At 44.0% G+C, this 25,568-nt stretch overlaps 1 protein-coding gene across 1 annotated transcript in view; it reads right to left on the bottom strand.

Moving 5' to 3' along the window:
* ANO2 (anoctamin 2) overlaps positions 1 to 25,568 on the bottom strand; it is a 331,112-nt gene that overhangs the window by 149,736 nt on the left and 155,808 nt on the right. The window contains exons 12-14 of the mRNA XM_087441928.1: positions 15,481 to 15,615; positions 9,767 to 9,927; positions 4,757 to 4,839 (exon numbers count right to left, since the gene is read on the bottom strand). Coding sequence (XP_087298054.1) covers positions 4,757 to 4,839; positions 9,767 to 9,927; positions 15,481 to 15,615 — 379 coding nt within the window. The remainder of the gene's footprint in view (positions 1 to 4,756; positions 4,840 to 9,766; positions 9,928 to 15,480; positions 15,616 to 25,568) is intronic.

Raw genomic sequence — 25,568 nt, 5'->3', positions numbered from 1 at the left:
TCTGTCATGGCTGAGGCCCACCTCACCCCACACTGGGCCCCAGTTCAGACGCCCTCCTCTGTGTAGAACAAGCAGAGTGTTCTTGGCACATAGACAGGAGACCGAGACTCTCAAAGCAGAGTCTTAGGCTGCTCTACATTCCAGCTGAAGCAGGTCAGACAAAGATCTCCCTGTTTGCAGCCAAGAAGGTCAGGTGAGGTTACAGAATTCCTCAAAGTCTGGGAACTGGACAACTGAGCTCCTGGACAAAGCAGAATCTAGGCATTGTGAGGGTTGCTCCAACACACTCAGCCATGGGCATGTCATCCTTATTCCTGATGTTCCCCAAACATGGCTTCCCTGGATAAGTGGCCTGATGCCAAGTCATCACAAATACATAACTCCTCCCACCAACACTCTGGGAAATATTTCTCAAAGCTACTTCCACTGGGTTGGTCTCTTCAGGAGTTGGTCTGAAAGAAGGACCCAGGCCAGTTCAGGACCAGCATTTGCTGATCTAAAGGGGTAAATCCAGAGATCCATTCGACAAAGGGTTATCGAGCACCTACTGTACTCTGAGCTCTTTTTCAGGCTCTGAGACTACAGTACAAGGTCCCTCCTCTCACGGAGCTTATCTTCAAGCAGAAGAAGGTGACAGTAAGCAAACAAACACAGAAGAAACTAGCAGATGAGAGGGCCGGCCCAGTGGCGCATGCGGTTAGGTGCAGGCACTCCACTGCGGCGGCCCGGGGTTCGCCGGTTCGTATCTTCGGCATGCACCGACGCACTGCTTGACAAGCTATGCTGTGATGGCATCCCATATAAAGTGGAGGAAGATGGGCACGGATGTTAGCCCACGGCCAGTCCTCCTCAGCAAAAAAAGAGGAGGATTGGCAGATGTTAGCACAGGGCTGATCTCCTCACAAAAAAAAAAAAGAAAGAAACTAGCAGATGAGGATAAGAACAACAGAAGATATAAATCAGGATGGCTGCTTCAGAATAAAGATTTAAGGAAGGCCAATCTGAGGAGGGTAATGTGTTTGGTTGGGATGAAAAAGCCAAGAAAGAATAAGCCATGCAGAGACTGGAGCATTCTAAGCAGAGGGAATAGCCAATGCAAAGACTGGAATGAACCTGGGAGGGAAGGGAGGCCTATGTGGCCGAAAGGTCTGAGCAAGGAGGAGAATGACATGTGCTGAGGTCAGGAAGGTAGGCAGAGGATTTTGCTTCTTATGTGATGGGAAGCTGTTAAGGATATCTAAAGCTTGACGTGTTAGACAAGGGATGGCAGAGAGATGGAGATCTAAGAGGTCCCAGGAATACCTGGGGCCTGACAGAAGCTAATCAGGCAAGAGAGGCCCACTGAGCTGAAGATTATCCCACTCCAGAGCAAAAGACTCTTGAGGTCTGGCAGGCCTTCCTTCAACAAGCACAAACAGTATCCAAAGGAGTCTTTCAATAGTCCCTCAGCAGTGTCCCAGCTGATTCCACTGGAAGGGCCCTTAGGCAGGGGCTGCACTGACCCAGGAGTTTGGCTCTTGGTTTGGTTCTTCACTTCCTTCCCTGTCCCAGCAAGAATGCAGTCTCCAGTCTCCTTGCACTTCTCCTGGTTTACAATCTGGACTTGGGCCCCCCTGCTTATTCCACCCCTCCTGGAGTGGACTGCATGTTGGGGACACCCCAGGTGGGAGGAACAAAGGGTGAATGGGCTTCAGTCTATGTGTGAGCTAGCACTCTCCTTTCCCCTGAAGAAGTAAGTGTCTCCTAGTGAAGACCACAGGGAAGAATAATGTCTTAGGGTTACAGACAGCTGGCCATGGGAGCATTCCTGATATTCTTGATAGCGGGAGATGGTGTCTGGTTAAAACAGAAAAACTTCTGGGGCAGCCCAGTGGTGTAGTGTTTAAGTTCATGCATCCTGCCCAGGGTTCGCAGGATCCCGGGTGCAGACTTATGCACCGCTCATCAAGCCATGCTGTGGTGGCATCGCACATACAAAATAGAGGCAGATGGGCATGGATGTTGTTAGCTCAGGGCCAATCTTCCTCATCAAAAAAAGAAAAAAAAAGAAAAGAAAACTTCTAATCATGGCCTTCAAGGACCACTGCCCCCGTCTCCCCAGCACCCAAGTAATGTCTTCCATCCTCTTGCTCCTCATGTGAATGTAGGTTAAACCTGCCCAGAACACTTCATATAAGTCCTAGGACACTCATACAAGTCACAAATACCCACCTTTCCTGCCCTCTATGCTTTCTCATGACCTACAGGAGACACAGACCAGTAATCAGCACCCCCTGACATGGCCACCAGCCTATATTTGCTGTTTTGGTCCCCACTGCATCTCAACCCCTGCTCCCTGTAGCCAACTAGCCTTCCCAGACACCTCACCCATTCTGACCCACACCTCCAGCTTCTCCAGACTGAGGCTTCTGCTCGCTGTTTCCTCCCTATGGGCCCCTGTTCTTCCCTTTGCTGCCCGTGGAAATTCAACCGGTCTTTAAAACGCTAATTTTTTTTAAGCATTTCTTCTTCCTATGTTAGCCAGAACACTACTGTATTCTAAATATTTACAGGCCAGACAGCACCAGAGAGGAATGTGACCCTTTGGAAATCAGAGACTATGCCTGAGGTAGTTCCATATTCCATACCAAAACATGCTACATAGTAGGTCCTTAATGCATATGTTCAGATTGAACTGAATTTTAAGTGTTTGATATCCTAGCCCAAAATATAAATACATTAAGGGAAAAGACAAGGCTCTCTTCGCTTGCTCTCAACCATGCTTGGCCCTGGGCTTGCACACACGGGGCACATGAACCATGCTGTAGAACTGACCAGCCTTGCAGGAACCTCACACAGAGAGCCCATCAGGAATGTCTCCTTGTGCTATGAGTAAACCCAGTCTTGGCCAGGCCACTCTCAGCCTGCACATGAGTTCCTCAAATCAAGTACCTCCCATGAAGTTACCATGGCTCATTGAGTTAAACAGAAAACAGGAAACCTGGCTACAGAAAAAAAAAAATGAGTTACAATCCCACTCCTGCCAGGGCCTGAGACTGAGATTTCAAGGGCATTGAGTCATCACTGATGCTTTTCTCCGTGTGAGTGTGTTTATACTTCCTCTCTAACAGAGAGAATTGCTGGCTTCCTCAACTCTACTTAGCAGACACGCTTAGCTTGTCTCTGGCCCCATGCGAGCTTGGATGCCAGGATGTTTCTTCTCTTCTTTGGAAATATCCTAGGCCCTGCATTATGAGTAGGAGCTGTACCCGTCTCACCATACCCAGCCACAGCTCTCTTCCCTTCCCTTGGCTTCCCTTTTCTTCCCTTCCCTTCCCTTCTCTTCTCTTCTTCTTCCTTCCTTCTTCACTCTCTCTCCCCAGAATCAAATGGAGCCAATAGGACAAAGATGTCTCAACTAGATTGCCCACACCATCCACTTTCTACAGCTCTTTCTACTGGAAGCACTAGTTTGGGCATTTTCCCCCAAGAAATATGATTGCCTTTATTATTCTGCTGCTTATCTTCCTAACTGATTTGTATCCCCTATGAAGGCAGAATCCATATGTACATTCTCTCATTTGCCACGGAATCCATGACGCTGTTAGTCTCCAGGCATATACTCAATGCAGAGGACTGGAATAGAGCAAGCACATGTGCTCAATACATGGCAATGGAATGCCCACCAGCTCAAAGGCAAGCTGACTAATTAGAGCATTAAGGAGAAGTGATGTTACACCACCGACATGGGGAGCCACATAGGCTTGAGAACAAGACTAAATTGGGAATTTAACTTGCTTGGTCATAAAACATCGGGGCCATAACACCCTAGCAAGGCACAGTAATTACTGTAGGAAAGTACAGAAAAGGCCTGTTCTCCATGTAGCCACCACAATGCTTGTGGCCAGCCTTTGCAAATGGGTATTCAGGCACTAGAAGTGCCTCCTGATCCTTCTAGACACTATCCCCAGTACCTCTTTGACGAGGTCCACAATATTGGGAGCACCAATCTGATGTACACACTTGCTGTTCAGTCAATGGTAGCACATGGGAAGAGATAACTGTGAGCAACCATGCGCACGCTACTCATCGTCAACTTGCCTCCATCAAGACTGTGGCTCTAGCACTCAAAAGAGCCCAGAGGGAAGGCTGATTTGCTTTCATCCTTTAAACATCATCTGTCCATAAAACTAGACTCTAGAAGAACCTACCCTCTTCCCTTAGCTCATTCTCCAGTTTCACTAATGCTGTACTGGCTTACACTGTAGTGGTTTAGTGGTTCTTTCTTCATCCATAGACATCAAAGGCAACTGGCCTCTGGCACCCGTGCCTCTCCCTTGACCCTCATTAGGCTCAGAGAGGCATTCTGACAGATCCATACTCTGGGTCACATGGGAGCAATTCCTATTCTCTGGCTTCATGTTCACTAGCACCACTGAGGTGGGAGGTAGAATAATATTGAGTTAAATCTCAAGACTACCACAAGCCTTGCCTCTTATGCCATCTTTTTTCCCAGAAAGGGTCACTAGGACATCTGGCTACCCATCAGGTCTAATGTCTTACAGTTCAAGAGAAGAGAGGGGATTTGAACTCTTGGCATCAGTGCACATCAACCATGATTTAGCCCATGGAGCCAAGCTAGAAAAGCAGCCACAGTGAGACTCAGCCAGTGATCGGCTAACGGGATAGCAAACATAAGTGGTTATCTCACTCAAGACAATCTATTTCCAGGGTCAAAGCAAAGCAAAGACCAAAAGAAGTACACAAGAGAACTCACTTCTTCCTCTTCTATACCAGTCAGGTCCCAGAAGTAGCCCAGTCGCATCTGTAATCTCTTCCAGTTTTCTAGAAACATAGTAGCTTAAAAAGAAAGAAAAATTTCTATTAATTTTGAAGAGTGGATTTTGAGTACCCTTTGGGTTCACCAATGAAGGAGAAACTTATAGATTTCAAATTTTAAGGACTTTCCTTAAAGCATTTATTCCCTTCCTCCTACTTCTAGCTAGAATTGCTCAAAATAGTCCACATCCCTGAAAGCCCAACAGATATATTTAAAGAGAGAGAGACACACACACACTTTTCCCCACTTCTAGGCTTGGTATTTTTTTGTTTTTGTTTTTGAGGAAAATTGGCCCTGAGTTAACACTGTTGCCAATCTTCCTCTTTTACTTTTTTTCTCCCCAAAGCCCCAGTACATAGTTGTATATCCTAGTTGTAGGTCCTTCGAGTTCTTCTATGTGGGACACTGCCTCGGCATGGCTTGCTGAGTGGTGAGTAGGTCCATGCCCAGGATCCAAACTGGCGAACCCCGGGCTGCTGAAGCAGAATGCATGAACTTAACTGCTACACCACTGGACTGGCCCCCTAGGTTTTGAGAAGAGAGTAAACCCTGATCTCAAGAAATGAAGGAAGGATGGAAGAATGAAGAAAATAAGAATGGAACGGTTTGTAGTCCTTTTTGACAAGCCTCATCTTCCCTATACACATATTCTTTCTTCCTGCACCTTCCTCAGCACTCTCACATTTTTTCCCATATTTCTTTCTGTTCCCAGCACCACTTCCTTTTTCTGGGCCCTAATTATCTTTCTGAGGTTATGTAGCAGTCTCCTAAGAGTTCTTCCTGACTCCAGAGTCTCAGCCTTCCAACCCATCCTGCACGTAGCTGATAGACTAATCTCCCTTAAATGATATTCATTCTTTCTTCCATTTGTTTAGCAAATATTTGTTGAATGCCTACCATACCTACACATTGGTCAGTTTGAATGCCCTAACCACAGCCCCTTGAAGGGCCAGCCCAACATGCTCCAGAAAGAACTAACACCCTCTACTCTACAGCCTTGTCTTGTTATACCAGGATTAAACATCTAATCCAGAGCCTGCTGATGGACCAATCAGATCCTCTTTTTTGAAAACTGAAACTAAGAGATACAAAGAGAAGCAGAAATTGGACAAACCATGCAGCCCTTGAAAGGAGAAAGGGCTGTGGTTTCTGATAGCTCCTCCAGCTCCAGTTCCCCAGAGGCTGGCTATATTTCATTTCCTGCATCCATGAACTTGCTTCTTGCTTTCTTACAATACATCTCCTGTTATTTGAGCAAGCCTGAATGAATTTCTAGTCCTGCAAAAAAAACTAGGCCTGACTAAGGTAACTGCAACATACAAAATTCTGTTCTAGACATCAAGAGGGAGATTAGGTGAATCTGATGTGGATTTTGCTCTCCAGTTGTTTACAGTCTATGAAGAAAGATTGTAAATAACCACAATACAAGGCATAAAGTGACCAGGGCCTTAAGAATGACACAGCTAAAAAGCTGTGGGCATGTAGAAGAGGGAGTGCTAGTTGCTAGAGAAGACATCTGAGATGAGTCTTGAAGAACAATGAGATCTGGGCAATGAAGAAGTGTTGGGGAGAGGAGGATGCCAACACCCCCCTGCCTAAACTTTCAATGACTTCTTACGGTCTAAGTTCTCTCTGGATATTGGGACTTCATTTATCTAGCCAGACTCATCTGTCTAAATCTATTCTCACCATTTGTCAACTCACACCTCACATCTGCATTGCTGCTGACTTCACTTCCTCACTGTCCTCTTCATCTCCAACTTGTGCAAACTGGCCCCCTCTCTTATGCTACCTTCATCCTTTCCTGACCAGCTCGAGTCCCATCTCTTCCATAAGCTCAGGCTCACGGGCACCCTCTCCTCTGCACTCCTACTGTCCTTAGGACCTGGTGCCCTGGAAAGGGAAGAGACGTGACACTCCCTGATGCCACCCCTACACCTCCGCACCAGCCCTGGTAAGAGCCTGGATTCTCTTTGCTAGCTGGACTGTTGGCTGCCATTCAGGTCTGCAGTGTGGTAGTAACAGGAAGGCAAAGTCTTCCTCCACTTTAGCTGCCTCTGTCTACCTTGGGCACAGCACAGAATTGAGCACAACAAACACCTACAGACTGGTTGAATGTGCAGTTACTTACAGCTACATTTGTTTTAGTTGATGCTACATTACAGTGCACTGATTTGTATGTTTTCTCCCTTGGGTTTAAGGCTTTTCCATGTGAGTACATCCTGACCTCCCAACACCAGCATTGGCCTGGGATGGTCTGAGAATAAGGGGGACGTCCCTCCTCTTCCTCCACTCTTTCAGTGCCTGAGAAGGGCTCTGCATACAGCAGGGCCTGGAGTGCTTCCCAACTGTGGTCTCCATGAAGGAGAGAAGTCAGACTGTGGGAACAGATGAGAGAGGCAAGAGTCATTGAAGAGGAGTCGGGAGGACAAGGGAGAACCATCATAACAATGAAGAGCAGCTCACACTTCCTCGTGCACATTATGTGTCAGACACCATGCTAAGTGCTTTGCACACATATCTCACTCACTTGTCACAAGAACACTATGGGGTAGGTATTACTTCACCCTTTTTACATACGAGGACAATGATGCTCCAAGGTTAAGAACCATGTGCCAGGTTATATGGCACCTCGGTTAAGAGCATTGACTTTAGTGACACAGGGCTAGATTCACCTTGACTTGCTATGGCATCTACAGCTGGTAAGGGGCAGAATTGAGACACACATTTAGGTCTGCCTGATGCCTAAATCAGTGTCCCTAACCTCTAGTCAGAAAAGAATTCAGAAACCCTGTCCTTTCACTTCCCTTTTCAATAGGGCTTCATTCTCCTTCCGAAGTTCCCTGGAGTTTGAGGCCAGAACCACAGGGGAGCTGGGTCTGAAGACTCCAACAGACCCAGGTCTTGCTGACCAGTATCCTCCATGCAGCCACTCTCTCAGCAACCCCCACTCCTGCTCTACCAACAGCCTGAGTCTCTCTGAGGAGAACCACTTCTTCTTCCTACCCTTATTCCTGGCAGGCTTGGGCCCTGGCCCAGGCCCACCCAGCACAGCACCACTGATCATAATAATCATGGTAATGAGAGGCATTACTATCATTTTTAATTGTAATTTGTAGGCAGTCATGCCCAGGGGCTCTTGGCTGCCATAACCAAATACACGATCACAAAAACCACAGCAAGTCTGTTAAAAAAACAAAACCAAACCCTGTCCTAAACCAGGAAGTTCTGACACAATCCCACCGTTTTTATTTTCGTTGCACGGCTACATGAGAGGAAGAGAGAGGAGTCAGGGGTGGGGGTAGTTAATCACTGCCATCTCAGAAGGGGTTCTGAGATCTGTTCATCACAGCTATTGAGGAAAGAGAAGAGGCAGTTGTTGGGACTTGAAAGTGGGAAAGTACAATTGAAAACCAAGTTTCTCTGCAACAAGGAATATGCATCCCAGGAAAGTTCTTAAGGGATCATGGACCCAGCGTTACTAAGCTTCTGCTACTCGGTGATGGTAATATCTGCAAGACAGCTTAATGGGAATTAGGGTTGCAATATGTCAAATTGTATTTGATGTGTATTCCAGGTTCCAAATCAGTTCAACTGGATTTGGGGGTAATTACAAGATGCCCTTCCTTGAAGAGGAGACAGAACTGCCCATGACTTCCCAGGCAACAAGCTTCAACTTCAGTCTGTTCTACTGACCCATCCTGAGAACAATTCCAGAGCTATATGGTCACAAGTGCCATTTCCCCTACTCCCTCCCTAATTTCATGGGCTGACCACTGTCCATGTGCCCCTGGGCAGTGACTATTCTTCCTAAGAATAGAGAAGAGAGTGTCCCCTGGAAATTTTCCTTGGTGGCCTAGTAATATGAAAATCTTTCCAGTCTGGTTCTATCTCCACCCAAGTAGAGGTCCCTACAGGGAATGGAGGAAGGTGGTGTCCAGTTCTCCCAGCATTGCTGAGACCAGACGTCTCCCTCTTTCCTCCTCACACTTTCAGGGATGTGTGACTCACGGCCCCATCCTGGCATGTCCTCCAGTCCCCACGGAGTCAGTGATAAATCAAGAAGCCTCTGCATCAAAATCTCGGCCCTGCCTGTCTGTGATCCAGTTGGAAAGCTAAGAGCCTGCACATCCAGTGATAAGTAAAAAGCAGGTGGCTACTCAAGATGGGCTGAAACATGTTGTCTTGGTCCTTTTTTTTTAATACACATGGGTGTGTCTTCTTGGAAATGTTCAGATACCATGGGGTTGTTGTTCCAGGTTATTCCAGTTTGTGAGAATAGAAGTGTATGTGTGTGTGTGTGTGTGTGTGTGTGTGTGTGTGTATGCGTGCATTTAGTGAGATGGCTGTGGCCCAGAGAAAGTTTATTACCCTGATACTCTGGGGGTAAGGGAGGAGGAGGAAAATGAAGGGACTACTTGTTCTTTCCTTCACAAATCCCTTCAGTGGGAATATTGAAAACACCACTCTGGCATTAAGTAAAATGTCTACAGCCTACACTCATGGTGTCCTGGAAATTGTACTGAACCTGGAGTCAGGAGACCAGGTTTGAACCCACCTTTACCACCAGCTAACTCTGTGACCATGGCAGTCACCACACCACTCTGAGTGTTATGTTGGATGATACCTATGACTTTACTCGTCTTACGGGTGTGCTAGGGTTTTTCAAAACATGCATTGGTTCAAATTTTGAATAAATCATACATGAGATTAACATAAGATTAACATTACTGTATCTTTTCAAAAAATATATAAAGCCATGTAGGGTATTCCCAGTTCCATTCACATATATGAGAGTAAAGGAGAGAAATCTATTGTCCCTAAAATACTTCTTGAAATAGAAGGACTAAATACTAAAGGAACCAAAGGATATGGGCTTTAGAGCTTGGTCACTAAACCCACTTAAACGTACCACCCACATAAGCAAGCCTCATGATGACCACTTACCCCACAGAGCCATAAAGATGGAGAAGAAGACCGTGGCAGGGTTGTCAAACAGGTGGCTGGCCCGTGCCGTACCACAGGCTGAGCTGAGGTTCCAGTAATCACAGGACTTGTCACACAGGGGACACATGGTGAAGGCATTCTGCTGGTCACACATCTCTTTGCTGCAGTAGACATAGACTTCTGGGTCAGGGGGAGCTCAAGCAGGACCCATGCTAAGCAAATGACCCCCAAAACATCTCCCACTTCTGAATCCACAGCTGAGTTTATCAACTCCGTAAGTGAGGTGTGGTAAAGAAGCAGGAATAGGATTCTTCACCTTGAGAGTGTTATTCTTGTATTTTGTCCAAAAAAAAGATGGAAGGGCCACCTTCTGAGTATGGAACCCATTGTCACTAGAAGCGTCCCAACAGAAAATTAGTGACCATATGTCAGAGATGTTGTACACTGAATGATGCCTTATAAAGTCCCTTCAAAATGTGTTAAGTCTATGAGGTTGATTCATAAAATAGAAATATATTGAGAATATCAATAATGATGAATAAATCACCCATCTGAAGTTAGATTTTATCATCATCATTCAAGTACAGGCAGTCTTGTTAAACTCTACTGGCTGTCTCACAAATGTGTAAGATTGGTCACAAGGAGAAACAAACACGAGTGTGTGGCTGGACCAACACAAGCTCTTACTTCTAGAAGAAGAAGCCATGTGAAGAATAGAGTCAGATGTGAGTTGGAAGCCCTTTTCTAAGTGCATCAGCTGCATGACCAGTTGTAGAATAGGGATTAACTACCTCAACCTAATAACAATTATCATAACTGTGACATAAGATTAGGGAGAATGAAAAAATAAGGTTAATTCTTCCCAAGTCTAGATACTATGATTCTTAGAGACAGAAGCATGAGTCACAAAACCATCCCTATATTCTAACCTATTCTCCATATATTTCTATTTAATGGACTAAATAATATATTTCAAATTCCATTCATCCCTCCAGGTTACTAGCTGGATCCAAAAAATTTAGGCTTATATGAGTGTTTGCAAATAAAAACCAAAGAACTACCAGCCCTAACTGGCTTCCGCAGTATCTCTCCACACTATATATTGGTAGGAAAAATGAATGAACTCAACATTCTGGTGTGTAATATTCCCCCTGGTGAAGGGGTAGATGGTTAAGCTCATGGTTTTGGGGGAAAGGGTGGAGAACGCAAGATTTCATGGAAATGAAGCACTGGCTGTTCTCATGGAGCAGCTGGAAACACAGTGATGGGGAAGCAGGGGATCCTATGCTGAAAAGCACAGCTGTGTCTTCTCGAGAAAGAGGCAGCAGAGGGTGCTACAGAGCATGGCTGACCTGGGTGAGGAAGCTGGTACCCTGTGTGCTAAAGCACGTGCTTAGATGAAACCCGGAAGTTAAGGGATGCCTGGGTCTAGTTCCCTTTCATAAAGAAGTTGAAGGGTTTTACTGAGGGCCATCACTTTCTGTCACGTCCCAGCTTTCAGGCTTGTATTTAATGAGCTATTAAGTCCAAAAGGGAAAGGCCTTCTGTGTGAGAGAATGGAAACTCTAGGTCTCTGAGGATAAATCCTAGTTCCTCTACTGACTCGCTGCTAAGCTCTCCATTGGCAAGTGTCAATAGCAGTGACTCATTCACATCAACAAGATTAAATAGTAATACTTAATAATAAGTTCAGCCATGCTAGTTTCCCCTGGGCATGTTCTTATTGGTAACCAGAGAGCAAGGTTTATTTTAAGTCTTCTGGGTCAGACAAGTGTTCACTGTGTAGTTGAGAAGGAGTTGCTACTTTCAGGGAAGAGAGTATCCTCTTAGAAAACAGATTCAAACAGAAAATTGTTGATCTGTATAAATTCTGGCAAAGAGCTGTGCTTTGATGTTTGAGAACATGTGAGTTCTCAATGCTGTCCTTCAAAGGTGTGTGTTAGGGATGTCATTTTGTTGTTCAGGGGCTTTTTTACACATGGACTGGGGGGAGGGATAATCCTGTCAAGCTAATCCTAATCGAACCTAGTAAATGCTAAAAGGTCAAGAATGAAAAAAGTACTAGCAACCGGGTTGGTACAAAGCACTTGTAAACATTAGTGCTGTGTAAATTCTTGGTTTTTAAATTAGAGTGCAGTCTACTACCAGTCATTTGTACAAAATGGCAGCCATTGTGGCATGGATACCCCCAAATCATTTAAATTTGAACTCAGAATGCTTTATATGTATTGAGGTGTTTTTTGTTTTGTTGGTTGGTTTTGTTTGTTCGCTTGTTTTTTCAATGCTAGCAATTTGAACAAAATTCTGGAGAAATTCAGCCTCAGAATGACATTAAAATGACTTTGTATTCTCTGAGAGAAGCTACTTCTAGACAAGTTGAAAGATGAGGGGAGCTCACCTAGAATTGAAATCATGCCTGGGTTATTCGCTAGCTGCATAATCCACAGATTTCTAGTTAGAAATAACTATGGGTACAAATCTAATGGTGTATTTCTTCAATCTCTCATTTTCTCTAGAAAGCATAAGAATGCTGATAAATGGCCTGACAATCAGTTGAATCAACACCCCAAACCAAATGGTGTTCTTAATGAATGACTCATTGGTCACAAGTTAGGTGACACAAGGCTGGGCTAGCACAAAGGGAGAAGGTGCAACCAGGCAGTTATTCAGGATATTCAGACAGAACATCTGCTATTAAGGTCTCAGACCTAAAATAACCAATTTTTTTCAATACGGTTTAGATTAATCAGCTTTTTTGTTTTTAATGCTCCAGTCTTTCCTACTCATGTAAGCAAATGCCTAACAAATGGAACCAATCCCTTGGTAAGTAGAGGAAAGCTCTATAGATGTATCACGCACATATGGAATTATTACTTACAAGTAATACTTGTATGTCACATATCAAAGTTATTAGCGATAAAAGGTACCATTTAAAGTTCCACATAATGTAAATTTTCTGGTTTTGATGTTGTACTATAGTTGTATATGAAATACCCATTGAGGGAAACTGGATGACAAGTACACTGGGCCCCTCTGTACTATCTTTGCAACTTCCTGTACATCTATACTGTTTTCAAAATAAAAAGTTTTTAAAAAATGATGCACAGGTAGTAAATTCCAGGCTTAATGCCAAAATTGGAAACCTCTGAAATAATCCCAGGAACAATGCAAGTTTTTAATCACGCTTAGGAGTGGTTAATAGACATGGATCCTGAAAGAGTATGAATTTGTTTAGATTCAGTATTGGAATTCAGAGACTAGTAAATTGATTCCATAATCCACTAATGGGTTGCTATCCATAGTTCGTAAAACATCACACTCTGACAATATGATACATCTGCAATGATAATGATTGCATTTTACATGCATATATACCTGCACATATATGAGTGTGCGTGCACGTGCATAGATGTTTATTGTTGCAGTATGTGTAGACCACGGTCATTTCCAGCTGCAGTGGTCACTGTCACCTGTATTCCCATGTGGGGAACCAGGACACAAATTCTAAGTCCTGATGTAAACCAGCACACTGATGCATCACCCACTACACTGGCATTAGTTCTCTGTGCACAGTATGGAGTTTTCCAGTTTTGATCAACGTGAGGCCCAGCTCTCTAGGGATCACAACTGGCCGAGGAAATGACAGGAGCCGTATTTTCTGAGAATGCACTAGGAAAGGCCAGTTGAAGCTACTGGGTTGCCAAGGAGGATATGAGCCCTTTGGAAGATTTCACAGTATATTGGAAAAAGCAGAGACTTTGGAGCAGAAAGCAACAGAGGTCAAAGCCCAACCCTGACAGTTATTAGTTGTAGAAATTGGACAAGTTCTATGATGTCACTTAGCATCAATTCTCCATCTCTGTTAGGTGAAAATAATAATAACTCTCTTATTGAGTTTATAATGTTGATCTCTACAGGATCAAAGAAACTAGTATGTAAAAACCACCTAGCACCATGCCTGGCACAAGGTAGGTATTAGGTAAGTATTAGCTCTTCCCTCATACTAGACGGCCTGGGGAAGGCAGAACCCCACAACATATCTACTGCGCTGAAGGTCCCAGAACTCCCAGTCAAGAACACCGGACAGATAATACCGGAGTTTCACATACAAAAACATCTAAACCCTTGTCACCTACACCAAGTTATCCAGCTTTATTCTAACTATTGACAACACCATCTCCAGTTTCTCTAATTTGCGAGACCATTTCTGTAGGTTGACATAGTGACAAGAAAAGCCACCTGGTTCCTACCACTGGTGGATACACTTTCCTCAAAAGAGCACAGCTCCCGGCCTTTTCTTCAGGGTGGCTATTACTTTTCCCATTGCTATCCCCAACTGTAGTGGACACCCATAAGTCTGCCCGGTGTCCTCATCCATCCAGCTGTTGAGGGAACATCTTCAAAGTTACAGTGTGTTATAGTGTACAAAGGTACATTGTGATCCTGCCCCACAGCTGCAACTGGTTGCCCTAGGGCCTCCACCTAAGCCAAAATGAGCCAATAGGACTTTTTCACTTGGGGACAATCAAGTATAAACTCTAAGATATAACACCCATGAGCTATTAACAGCAATGTTTACACCCAACGGAGGAAATCTGTAGTGAAACAAATAACAGAATCAGAGACGGGACATAAATAGGAGTCCCTGTTTCCATTGTTCCTTAGGCTAGCCACATGCCCGCCATTGGGTTCTCTGAGACATCCCAGAACCCTTATAATAAATTCCCTTTCTTTGCTTAAGCTAGTTCAAGTTGCAGTTCTATCACTTGCCATCAAAAGAGTATTAAAATAGATTAACCATGCTTCAGTTTTCAAGGACAGTTTTGAAGTTGGCAAGAGATTTAAATTCTATATATCGGCTAAGTGTCTCTTTTGCCTCTTGTACTCTATTTCCACGCACATTAATTCATTCAACAATTATTTATTAATACTCTGCTACGTGCCAAACAATGTCTCCTTTAATTCTCACACCACCACCATAAGGTAGATGTTACCATTACCATCTTACAGCCAAGGAAAGTCAGACTCAAGAGTGAACTGTCCAATCACATAGCTAATATATATCACTGTCAGTCCTAAAGGATGCTATTTTTAAGTGCTTATTTTCTTTGTAGGCTCTCTCTTCCTCATAAAGATCATCCTTTGTTCCATCTCTTGCTCTCCAAGAGCCGCACCAGGGGTCCTGTCACTTCCTGCGTTTCTGACTTCCTGAACCAGAGGCTGAGCTTTTCTCAGTTCCACAGCTACCTGCTTCTACAGACAGCCTCACAGCATTTTATCCCAACAGCATCTGACCATATAAACATGTGATCTCTGCCCGATGCCACTCAACACTTCCCGTGTTGGGTCTTATGGGAAACCAGAGAAAAAAGTCATGAAGTTGAGGGAAAAAAGCATGTCTTAGACATGATTTTTTTCATCAGGTATTATCCACCTGCCCACATCAGACCCTGGCCCCGGAGAAGAGCTTGCCTAGGAAAGGAAGCAGGCCATGCCCAGAATCTGTAGCTCCCAGAATCTGAAGTCATCCCCAGAATCTGTAGCTCCAAGATCTGTCTCTGGAGGGAAGTTACATGTGTGGTAAGGGAAGGAGAAGGATAGAGTGAGGACTTTGGAAGGAGGCATGTGAAATGTACTTGCAACTGGGATGAAACTCCATATGGAAATTGATGAAACATACGGAAATTGAGCCTTTTTCTTTAAAATCATCTTACCTAGGAATATCTTCTTCGACTGTTGCACATCCATAAAGAAACACTATCACCCCAATCACAGAAGATGGGATGAGGAATGATGTATATAATCCCAGCCAGGCAAAATACAGTCCAATTTTTTCTCCAAAATACTTCCTGGAAAAGAAAGAAAATATAATACATATTAAAAACATCATATACTTTCCTCATTTCTATTTGTTCTAAGCCTGACAATGGGTCAGCATAATTGAAAAGGGATGGAAGTTACACGGGGAAAGAGTGACCTCAGCACAAAGAATCTACAACTGGTCTTTTCTGAAATGGATTACATTCCACTGGACTCACATATATACACCTGTCCTGGCTGCTCGTGTGAAATAGCTGTGAGAAGGAATCCAGCCCTCACAGCAAACTGAAATTATACCATAAATTTTGGCATCTTTACCAGAGAAACGTGAATAACACATCATCATTTCATGAGTGCCACAGGACTCAACTCACAGAAAAACACACTTTTTTGGAACTAGCTTATTTAAACAAAACACAAATTATATACTTGAGCATGTACACTTACGTATACAAACCAACATAAATATAATCATAGAAAAATGACTAGAAGAAATTCAATAAAATTAGTAGTGGTTTCTTTAGCTGATGGGAATATGGGTGATTTTTATTTCTTTATTTTTTATCTTTCTGCATTTTTAAACTCTCTACTTTGTTAATGAATTACTTTTATAATAAAAAATAATTTCTTCTAAAAAACATTTCCCAAGCCATGTCTTTTTGATCTCCAGTTCATAAAGTTAGCAAATTATCACACTAAACCTCTAAAAGGGGATTTTTCCTTAAACAAATATTGGTTATGGACACCTGATGAGAAAAATACAATCCACAAAGGAGCAGTATATTTTATTTCTCAAGAACCTCTGATATAAAACATAGGAGGGAAATGGGAGCTCAGCCCACTCTTCGATGGAAGGACTAAGGAGTAAGGAGAATGGTGAAGAGAATCTATCCACTTCCAGAGGTGCTGCTCCCACTTAGGATGTAGACAACTGCAAGAAAGTATAGCTTCCATCTTAACAACAAGAGAAATCTGGATAATCTGTGGACTCAAAACTTCTCTTGAACCCAGGAGAAATAGGAGGTTGCAAGATAACCAGGTGAACTGAATTAAAAAAAAAAAAAAATGACAAGCCCCTCCAAGGAAAGATGGGATGCACAAACAGTTTCAGATCTGGCAGAGCATGGGAGGAAAAGGCAGTCACCATAAAAGAGAGTAAGAAAAAATAGCTAGCATTTTTACAATTCTGGAAGGCTGAGTGTAGGTTAGCATGACAGATTAGAATAACTGGGAGCTCCAGACACAAGAGGAGTTTGCATTCATTTACAAGATCCTATTCAACGATCACCAGTTGATACTCATGAGGAGGATAACGGGCAAGGTAGGAAACTGGAGAGAGCCCCCTTAGTTGCACACAGGCATGAAAGCCCACCCATCTCCCAAGACCATCTTTCATTCAAATCAAAAGCCTTAAGCACCAAGTAACAATGATCAGCAGTCTGCTGCTGGGGGAGGGACAGGAGAGAGACCCCGCTGTGGCAAAGAACCACTGAGAACTGGAGGTGGAAAGGGAACAATGAGGACAAATTTTCAGCACTCCAGGGCCCACACAAAGCATATGGTGATAGCATCCACTGCGGAAAGAATGTGAAGTCAGTGGTACATTGAAGGTGACTCTAGCAACAACAAAATCCAAACCCAGCTCAACCTCTGACTAGACTGACCCCACCCCCCTCACTACCGGCCTTGCAGAAGAGGCATAATCCCATTTCCAGGTGTAAACACCATTTACCTCAGTTTCTACTGTCCTTTCATACACAATGTCCAGAATTCAATAAAAAATCTTGAGATACATAAGAAACAAAAACCCCACTACCAAGAAATAAGGAAATCAACAAAACCAAAGTTGATCTAGATGCCAGAATTATCAGACTGCGACTTTAATATAATCATAATTAATATGTTAAGGAAGAATCTAATGCAAAAGATAGACAACATGCATGAGAAAATTGGGAATTTCCAGAGAGAAACAGAAATACAAAAATGGAAAATGGAAATGCCAGAAAAAAACAATAACAAATGATATCAGATATGAAAAATGTCATCATTAGAGTTCCTTAGCAGGAGATTGAACAAAGCTTAGGAAAGACTTAATAAACTTGAATATTTTATTCAATAAATATCCAAACTAAGACACAGAGGGAAAAAAGAGTAAAGAAGAAAAAAGAATCTAGCAATTAAGAGCTGTAGGACAATATCAAAGGGTCTATTATACACGTAAATGAAGTCCCAGAAGGATTAAGAGAAACAGGACAGAAGAAATATTTGAACGGATTTGGCCAAAAATTTTCCAAAATTAATCAAAAACAGAAAAACATATATCCAAGAACTCCAGAGAACCCCAAGTGGAATAAATAAAAAAACAAAAATAAAAACCCACGTACCCAGACACATCGTAATCAAACTTCTGAAAAAGGAAGATAGAAAAAGAAAATCTTCAATTAAGCTGGGGAGGTGTGGTGGGGGGAGGGGAAAATGAAGAAGGGAAGATGCTATATACAAATCAACAAAGGTAAGATTTACAGCCAATTTCTCGGAAGCCAGAAGATAATGGAGTGACAACCTTAAAGTATGGAAAGAAAAAAAAGTCAACCCCAAATATTATATGCAATATTGCCCCCAAGGGGGATAAAATTGATTCTTTAGAAGCCAAAAACTATCTTAGTTATTAAAGTGAATTTTAGGCCTCCAAAGGGCCATAGAACATAAATTCAATTCCAAGTAAGCAGAAGGAAAGAAATAATAAAGAAGAGAGCAGAAAATCAATGAAATTGAAAACTGAAAAACAGTAGAGAAAGTCAATGGAACCAAAAGCTGGTTGTTTGAAAGAGTCAATAAAATTGACAAATGTTTAGTCAGATTGATCAAGAAAAAGATAAAACACGAATTACCAATATTGGGAATGAAAGAAGCGCCATCACTACAGTTCTTATTTTCCATTACCATGTGATAACGTTAGTTGTCTTTTCATGGGCGCTCATCTTACTCTCTCCACCAGTCCACACTACCCATCACAGGAAGTAGAGAAGGGAGAGAGAACGCAGGAGAGAGACAAGATGTGCTTTCATCTCAATTGTTTTGTTTAACCTCACTTATAATTCTCACAACGTCTTGTCCAAAGTTTTCTCACAACGTCTTGTCCAGGTGAGAAAACTCCTTGGATAAATAAACTTGTCCAAGGTCACATGGCTATTGCATGGCAGGGCCAGAATTTGATCTCTTGTCATCTGACCCCACCATGTCTAGTGCTCTTGCCAGTATAACCACAGCAGCAATAGGAAGTGATGTTTATTGAGGGCTAATTATTTGCCAAGCTGTGCTCCAAGATTACAAATAGTATTTTATTTTTTAGTCCTCACAACTCTATGAGGTAGTATGTTATTATACTCAAATTATAAACGAAGAACTGATGTACAAAAAGATTAACACCCAAGGTGACACAGCCAGTAAGAAGCAGAGACAAGATTCAAATCCAGTGCATCTAACTTGAGAGTCCAGCTCTTAGCCTCCACATTATACTGACTCCTAGGAGGGATTTAGAGAAGGAAAGAAAATGGTCAAGCAGGGGATATGCCCGGGGCAAATTTGCTGAGTTGGAGAAGGACCACATATAGCTACCCATCCCTACCCCATCCCCTGCCGTGTTCTCATGCTGTTTTCCAGCTCTGAAGCTGCACCACCACAGCATGCCATCTGAGGCATTCAGCCATTCAGAGACATAAGATTTCCCTAACCACTCTCTTAACCCACACGATCTCTAAATCTTTTCTCCCGCTGCCTCCTAGGCTTATGCTTAAGGAGCCTATCTGATAAATTAACCTTACTGGGGTACTTTGCCACTTCTTCCAGGAAGACATTTGCATTCCAACAGAAGCTTTATGGAGATACAATGCCTGCACCTCTTAAAGGACGGGGTAGGATTTTTTTTTTCTTTTTTGTGAGGAAGATTAGCCCTGAGCTAACATCTGTGCCCAGCTTCCTCTACTTTATATGGGACGCCGCCACAGCATGGCTTGACAAGCGGTGTGTCGGTCCACACCCAGGACCCGAACCTGCGAACCCTGAGCTGCCAAAGCGGAGAGTGCAAACTTAACCGCTGCGGCACCGGGCCGGCCCCTGGGGTAGAATATTTTGAAGAACTCTTCTAACTGCCCCACATAAACAGTTGACTTCTCTGTTTACCCATAAAAATGCTGCTGGCCAGAGAGGTGGACCTGGAAAAGGAAGGAAGGGACCCTGGTCAGAATGCATTAAGGTAAGAACAGATGGAGCAAAGAAGGAAAAATAATCAATTATGTCATTCAAGGAAAACAATATAGAAGAGTTGAAAATTCAGATGCCCACAGGAGCCAGGCAGGAAACAAATGACTGAGGCAGGCCAGGCATGACCAACCACAGCATCTCCAGTGGAAAACCAGAGGGTCAGGTCCATCTTTGGGGAGCAGTAGCTTCAGCAGCCCAGGGTGATGTGGGAAAACGGGACCAGTATTGTCAGATCCTACAATTTTCCCCCAAAAAGCTGGAAATCTGGGGGGCCGGCCCCATGGCATAGCAGTTAAGTGCGCTCCGCTGCTGGTGGCCCGGGTTTGGATCCCAAGCGTGCACCGACGCCCTGCTTGTCCGGCCCTGCTGTGGCGACGTCCCATATAAAGTGGAGGAAGATGGGCACAGATGTTAGCCCAGCGCCAGGCTTCCTCAGCAAAAAGAGGAGGATTGGCGTGGATGTTAGCTCAGGGCTGGCCTTCCTCACAAAAAAAAAAAAAAAAAAATCTGGAAATCTGTATTTCTCCTAATTTTTAAATGTTGGCAACTAATTCAGCTGAAAAAAAATGTACAACCCAAACAAAAGACACCTGAGGACTGGACAAGGTCCATGGCATATTAGTTGGTATCCTCTGTGGTGTAACAGAGATCACAGGACACAGGTCCTAGAGTGGGAAGAGCTGGGCATGAATCTGGCCTCTGCTATTTCCTAACTTGGGAAAGTCTCTCAGCTTCTCTAAGCTTCATTTTTTCCATTTGAAAATATCTTAATGTGAAAGTTAAATGAGCAAGGTCTATGAGGACACAGTAGGCAAGCAATAAATGTTAACTGTTGTAGATGCTATTATTCTGAAAATCGACGTGATCTACTACATTAAAATGAAGACCTTCTGTTCATCAAAAGACACTAATGAAAAGGCAGGCCACAGAATGTGAAACATATTTGCATAGACATGTTCAATGATGGACTTGTATCTGGAATACGTAAAGAACTTCTACTCATCAATAAGAATTAGGCAGAAAAATCAATAGAAAAATAGGCAAAAGATTTAGGGGACACTTCATAAAGAAAGATACCCAAGTGACCAATAAGCATATGAAAAGGAGCTCAGCTTCCCTAATCATCAAATCATCAGGGAAAGGCAAACGAAATCACAACGCAACACCTCAGCACACTCATGAGAATGGCAAAAACGAAGAAGAGGGACAATACCAAGTGTTGGAATTTCTCCACATTTTTCCAAATGTGAAGAAACCAGATGCTCATATATCCGGTTGAGCCACTCTGGAAAAAACTGCTTGGCAGTATCTGCTAGAGCTGAGCACGGGCATCCTCTATGACTCAGTGACTCTACTCCTACGCATCTGCGCAACAGAGACGGGGATGTGTGCACCAAAAGACACATACAAGAATGTTCGCAGCAGCACTATTTATAATGGCCCCAAACTGGAAACTACCCAAATGGGTATAAGCAATAGAACAGATAAATATGTTTTGATACATTTGCCCAATGGAATACTATACAGCAATGAGAATAAACAAATTACAAGAACACACAACAATATGGACATATCTCACAAACATAACGTTGAACAAAGGAAGCCAGACACAAGAGAATATACACTGTATTATTCTATTTATATAAAGTTCAAAAACAAAATAACCATGCTAGAAGTCCAGACAGCAGTTAGCCTTAAGGAGGTAGTGACTAGAAGGGGACAGGATGAGGGTGGGGGGACTTCTGGGGTGCTCATAATGTCTTTCCTTGATCTGGGTACTGGTTGTATGTGTGTGTTCAGTTTGCAAAAACTCAGTGAGCTGTATATTTATTGTATGTACACCTTTCTATATGTATATTACCCTTTGATGTTAAAATAGTTTTAGAAAGACACCACATGCCCTATAATCTGCAGGCCAATAGATTCCCTGGAGGTTGTCTTATCCTTTCCCTTATCTTCAAGCCAGGCGGCGTTCAATCCATGTCAGGTATACATATCATTCAGGCTCGGACTGTCACCAGACCTGAAAGGGGAATTTTCATCTGAAGGAAGCACAGAAGCACAGCAGGAAGAAGTCAGGATCACAGTAGACAAGGCTTCCAGAATAAGGTACCTAGCCCTCAAATGCAAGGTTGGCATTTAACAGGGCAGCCCAAGGCAGTGATGGAGGCTGAATGATGCCTGTGCCATCTCAGACGATCAGAAGTAGGACAGGAGATGATTATTGTGGAGCAGACGTGCCAGCAGTGTGTGTTCCAGGTGAGCAGGCCCTGTCAGCCGGAGGAGGCAACCTCTGCTCTCAACTCCTGCCAAGCCCACATCAGCCTGACAGGATGGCAGGCATGGCACCTTCCTTCTTGGTCTTACAAAAAGCTGTCAGGCTTTCCCAGCCCCTCAGGAGACAGATTAAAGGCAAACAGATTCCAATGCCTTCAGCAGCATTGAGAGCAGGTGCAGGGATGCTGAAGAAAACGTTCTGAGCCTTTAACTAAAGTTCATGACAGTTGGTTTTCTGGAAGACAACCTGGAAATTCCCAGCTACAGAAGAAGCCAGCAAGCCAGCAAAGGCCTTTCCTTGGTGAAACCATGAGATGGAGCCAACATGGGTTTTGCCTTCTAAATCACCAATGATCCTTTCCTGGACCCTCAGCCCTTGGAAATGATGGAAGTGGACTATGGTTGATAAGGGCTCAGTATTGGAGAGCAAGGGGAGAAATGGAACATTTATTCAGCATGTACCACAAGCCAAGCTCTAAGTTAAGTGCTTTATACACAGTATCTCGTTTAATGCTTACAAAACCTTATAAGGCAAGTTAAAAAATAGTGTTAGGATTAAGGTTACATTCAGATGTGCAAAACAGTTAAAGGTGACTTGGTCTCTTCAGATTTTTAAAAATAGTCTCATTGGGATAAATATCCAGTCAGTTCAAGGTTCAAGCTCCCTGTCAGAACAGTCTCTCCCAGCTCAAGGTGTCACCCCGCTGCCATTCCTTTTACAAGTTAATATCTAGGAAAAGAAGCAGTGTGGGTATCCTTACCACGGAAGAGGGGAGGGAGGTTCTGGCCAAAGGCTGTCCCCTGGGAACTTCCTGATCTAAAGCTTGGAGCTCTGCACTGGTCTCTCTGCTCAGCAGCTGAGCTGGGCTGGGTTGGCCCCCAGTATTGTGCAGGCATCCACCAAGGGGTGCCAGGCCAGCAGGGTCCTACTGGGGCATCCAGCTGGTACCTACAGCATGCACTGCCTCTTTTTTGTCCCAGCCCCAGCCTCTTCAGGTCTGCTGGTTCATGAGAACCTCTGGATCCTCCAGACCCTATCTGTGGGCTGTGGGCTGTAGGGAGTGCTATTTCAAGCTCATGTACCTAGACACCTCCCTCAGCCATTCCTCAGCCTGGGCATCATGACACTCTGGCATCATGCTGGATGCTGGGCTTCTCTAAAGGACTTGCAATATCCTAAGGTTGCACTTTAAGGTGTGAGGTGCAAACCCTGGGCACTAGGATTCACCTCAAAATATCTAAATGTTTCTACTCATCTTGCTTCCACTTCTCACTTCAACTCCAGAACAGTTTGACCCCAAGGTAGGGAGGGGCCAGAATAATGACCTCTCACCTCCCACCCTTCTATACCCCTCTGTTCCTCTCCTTATAACAACCTTCCCTCTTTGGGAAAGTTTATTCTCCCTTCCTGGCTAATTGGAATTTCCCCCTGTCTTATCCCCTCCACCCCTCATTCCCTACCCCATTCCTAGGGAGTATTTGCCTTCCTCTTACCTTCCTTGGGGTGGGGATGGGAGGGGGTGGCAGAAAGGTTGTTGGAAAAAAAACCTAAGAAGAGAATCCATGTCAAAAGGGATTTGAAACATTCTCTATACAGATATACTTTATATTCATTAAAGAATGGTGTTAATTAGTTTCTTTTCTCAGGACCCACAATCCCAGGACCTGAAGCCCATGATCCTTCTCTCCAGTGAGTACAGATATGCCTGTGAGGAAGGACCCACGATCACAGGATTTCAGGTTCTCCAGGCCTCTCCCACATCCCACCTCCCAGCTTCTGCCTTCTGATCATCAGCCTGGTAATCCAGGACCTGAATCCATCCCTGCGTGTGGGTCCCACTGGTTGGGAACAACAGCTGGATTGTCACCTCTCTGCCAAAGGTGACAGCAGGAACCAGGCTGCCTCCATCTCTTCCAGGCACCAGCCAACGGACACCGTAGCTGACTCATCTGATCAACAGTAGGAGGGTCAGGAGGCTCTGAGTTCTTAGTCTTCCCAGGGAGGCCAAGAGAAGGCCCCCTTCTGTAAAGAAAATTTTTCTAATATGGGGCAAGTTCAGCAAGTACAATAAAGAAAGGGCTAGGTTCAGGAAGGCAAGGCTATGAAAATCGGGTTCAGCTCAAGTCCCAACATTGGGAGGTAACACGGATGCCACATAATGGGATGGGAACTGTTCAGAAGTTCCAGAGGGAAAAAAATACTACCTGGAATCAGAGAACCCTAAATCTATGACACTCTCCTGGGCCACTTCTTTCAAAGGTCTCCTTCTTCCCTACCAAGTCCTCCCATTTAAAAGGTTTCCAGATAAAGAGCTGTTGTATGAAGCCTGGGAAACTGCAGTGCCGGGCTGATGGGATGCAGGGCCGGGCCCAGGAGCCAGAATTGGCTGAGCTTATGTGGTACATTACAGGCCCTGCAAGCAGCAGGTGTGTTCAGAGGAGCAAATAAGACTGAAGACCAGGGAGGGCCAGGGACCAGATGAGGGAGACATTGAGTCCAGGGTCAACCAGAGAAGGGAGGTGCAAATGACAGGTGGATAGGCTAGGCAGACAAGAAGTCAGAGCTAGGAGAGTAAAGTAAAGCAAGAAAAACAAGCCAGGAAGAAATCAAGCTCCAGAAGCCACAGCATTGGCAGGATCCTCTTTGGAATCCAGGAGAAATACTAAACGCAAGTTCTGATCCTAGTCTTGCCACCCCTTTGTACATTCCCTTCAGTGGGTGGATGGGTTAACAGCCACTCCTCCCCAGCCCGAAGGAGAGACAGATCTCAAAATAAAGTAAAATAGCTCTATGTCTGAGTGCACACTTCATTCCAGGTACTCTGTTGAATGCTTTGCCTGCATTATCTCTTACAATACTGTGAGAGGATACAGGGCTTGGCAAACAAATGGTGTCCCTGTGTGAATGAAAAGCTTCCTTCCTTTGGAAATACACAGCCTCCCATCAGGGCACAAGGCTTGGAGAGCAGAGCATGGTCCATATTTCGGTCTCTACCATCCCCTTAGCCAGGGACCTATGGGCGAGGCACAAAATTCACAAGCCTGTGTGGCAGTCCTAGAAGTAGGCATTATATCTCCATTTAATAAATGAAGGAATGGAAATGTAAAAGTTAAATGTCTTGATGAAGCCATTAGGCTGATGAAGCCATTAGGTTGCAGAGCCAATATTCAAACTCTAATCTGTTGAGGTCCAAAAGCCCCTGCCCTTAACTACCACATCATATCACAAAACAGAGAAGAGTGTCTTTCAGGAAGCCCTTATAAGAGTTAACATCAATGGCTGTAGATTCCCAATGACCATAAAGTAGTCAAGAAGCCTCATTTGCTAGTTATGTGATTCGTCCCCAGTTCATGAGATGGAACCAGAGAAAAGCGAAGTGATTCATATTCTTCTGGCTTGTTGGTTTCCAATCTTATGAGTCCACCAGACTACGTGGCATTT

This window comes from Ceratotherium simum, chromosome 17, assembly GCF_057802395.1.
Source record: "Ceratotherium simum simum isolate JZ-2026a chromosome 17, ASM5780239v1, whole genome shotgun sequence".
Lineage (NCBI taxonomy): Eukaryota > Metazoa > Chordata > Mammalia > Perissodactyla > Rhinocerotidae > Ceratotherium > Ceratotherium simum.
Note: the sequence above shows the minus strand (reverse complement) of the source record. Positions and strands in the feature narration are given on the sequence as shown.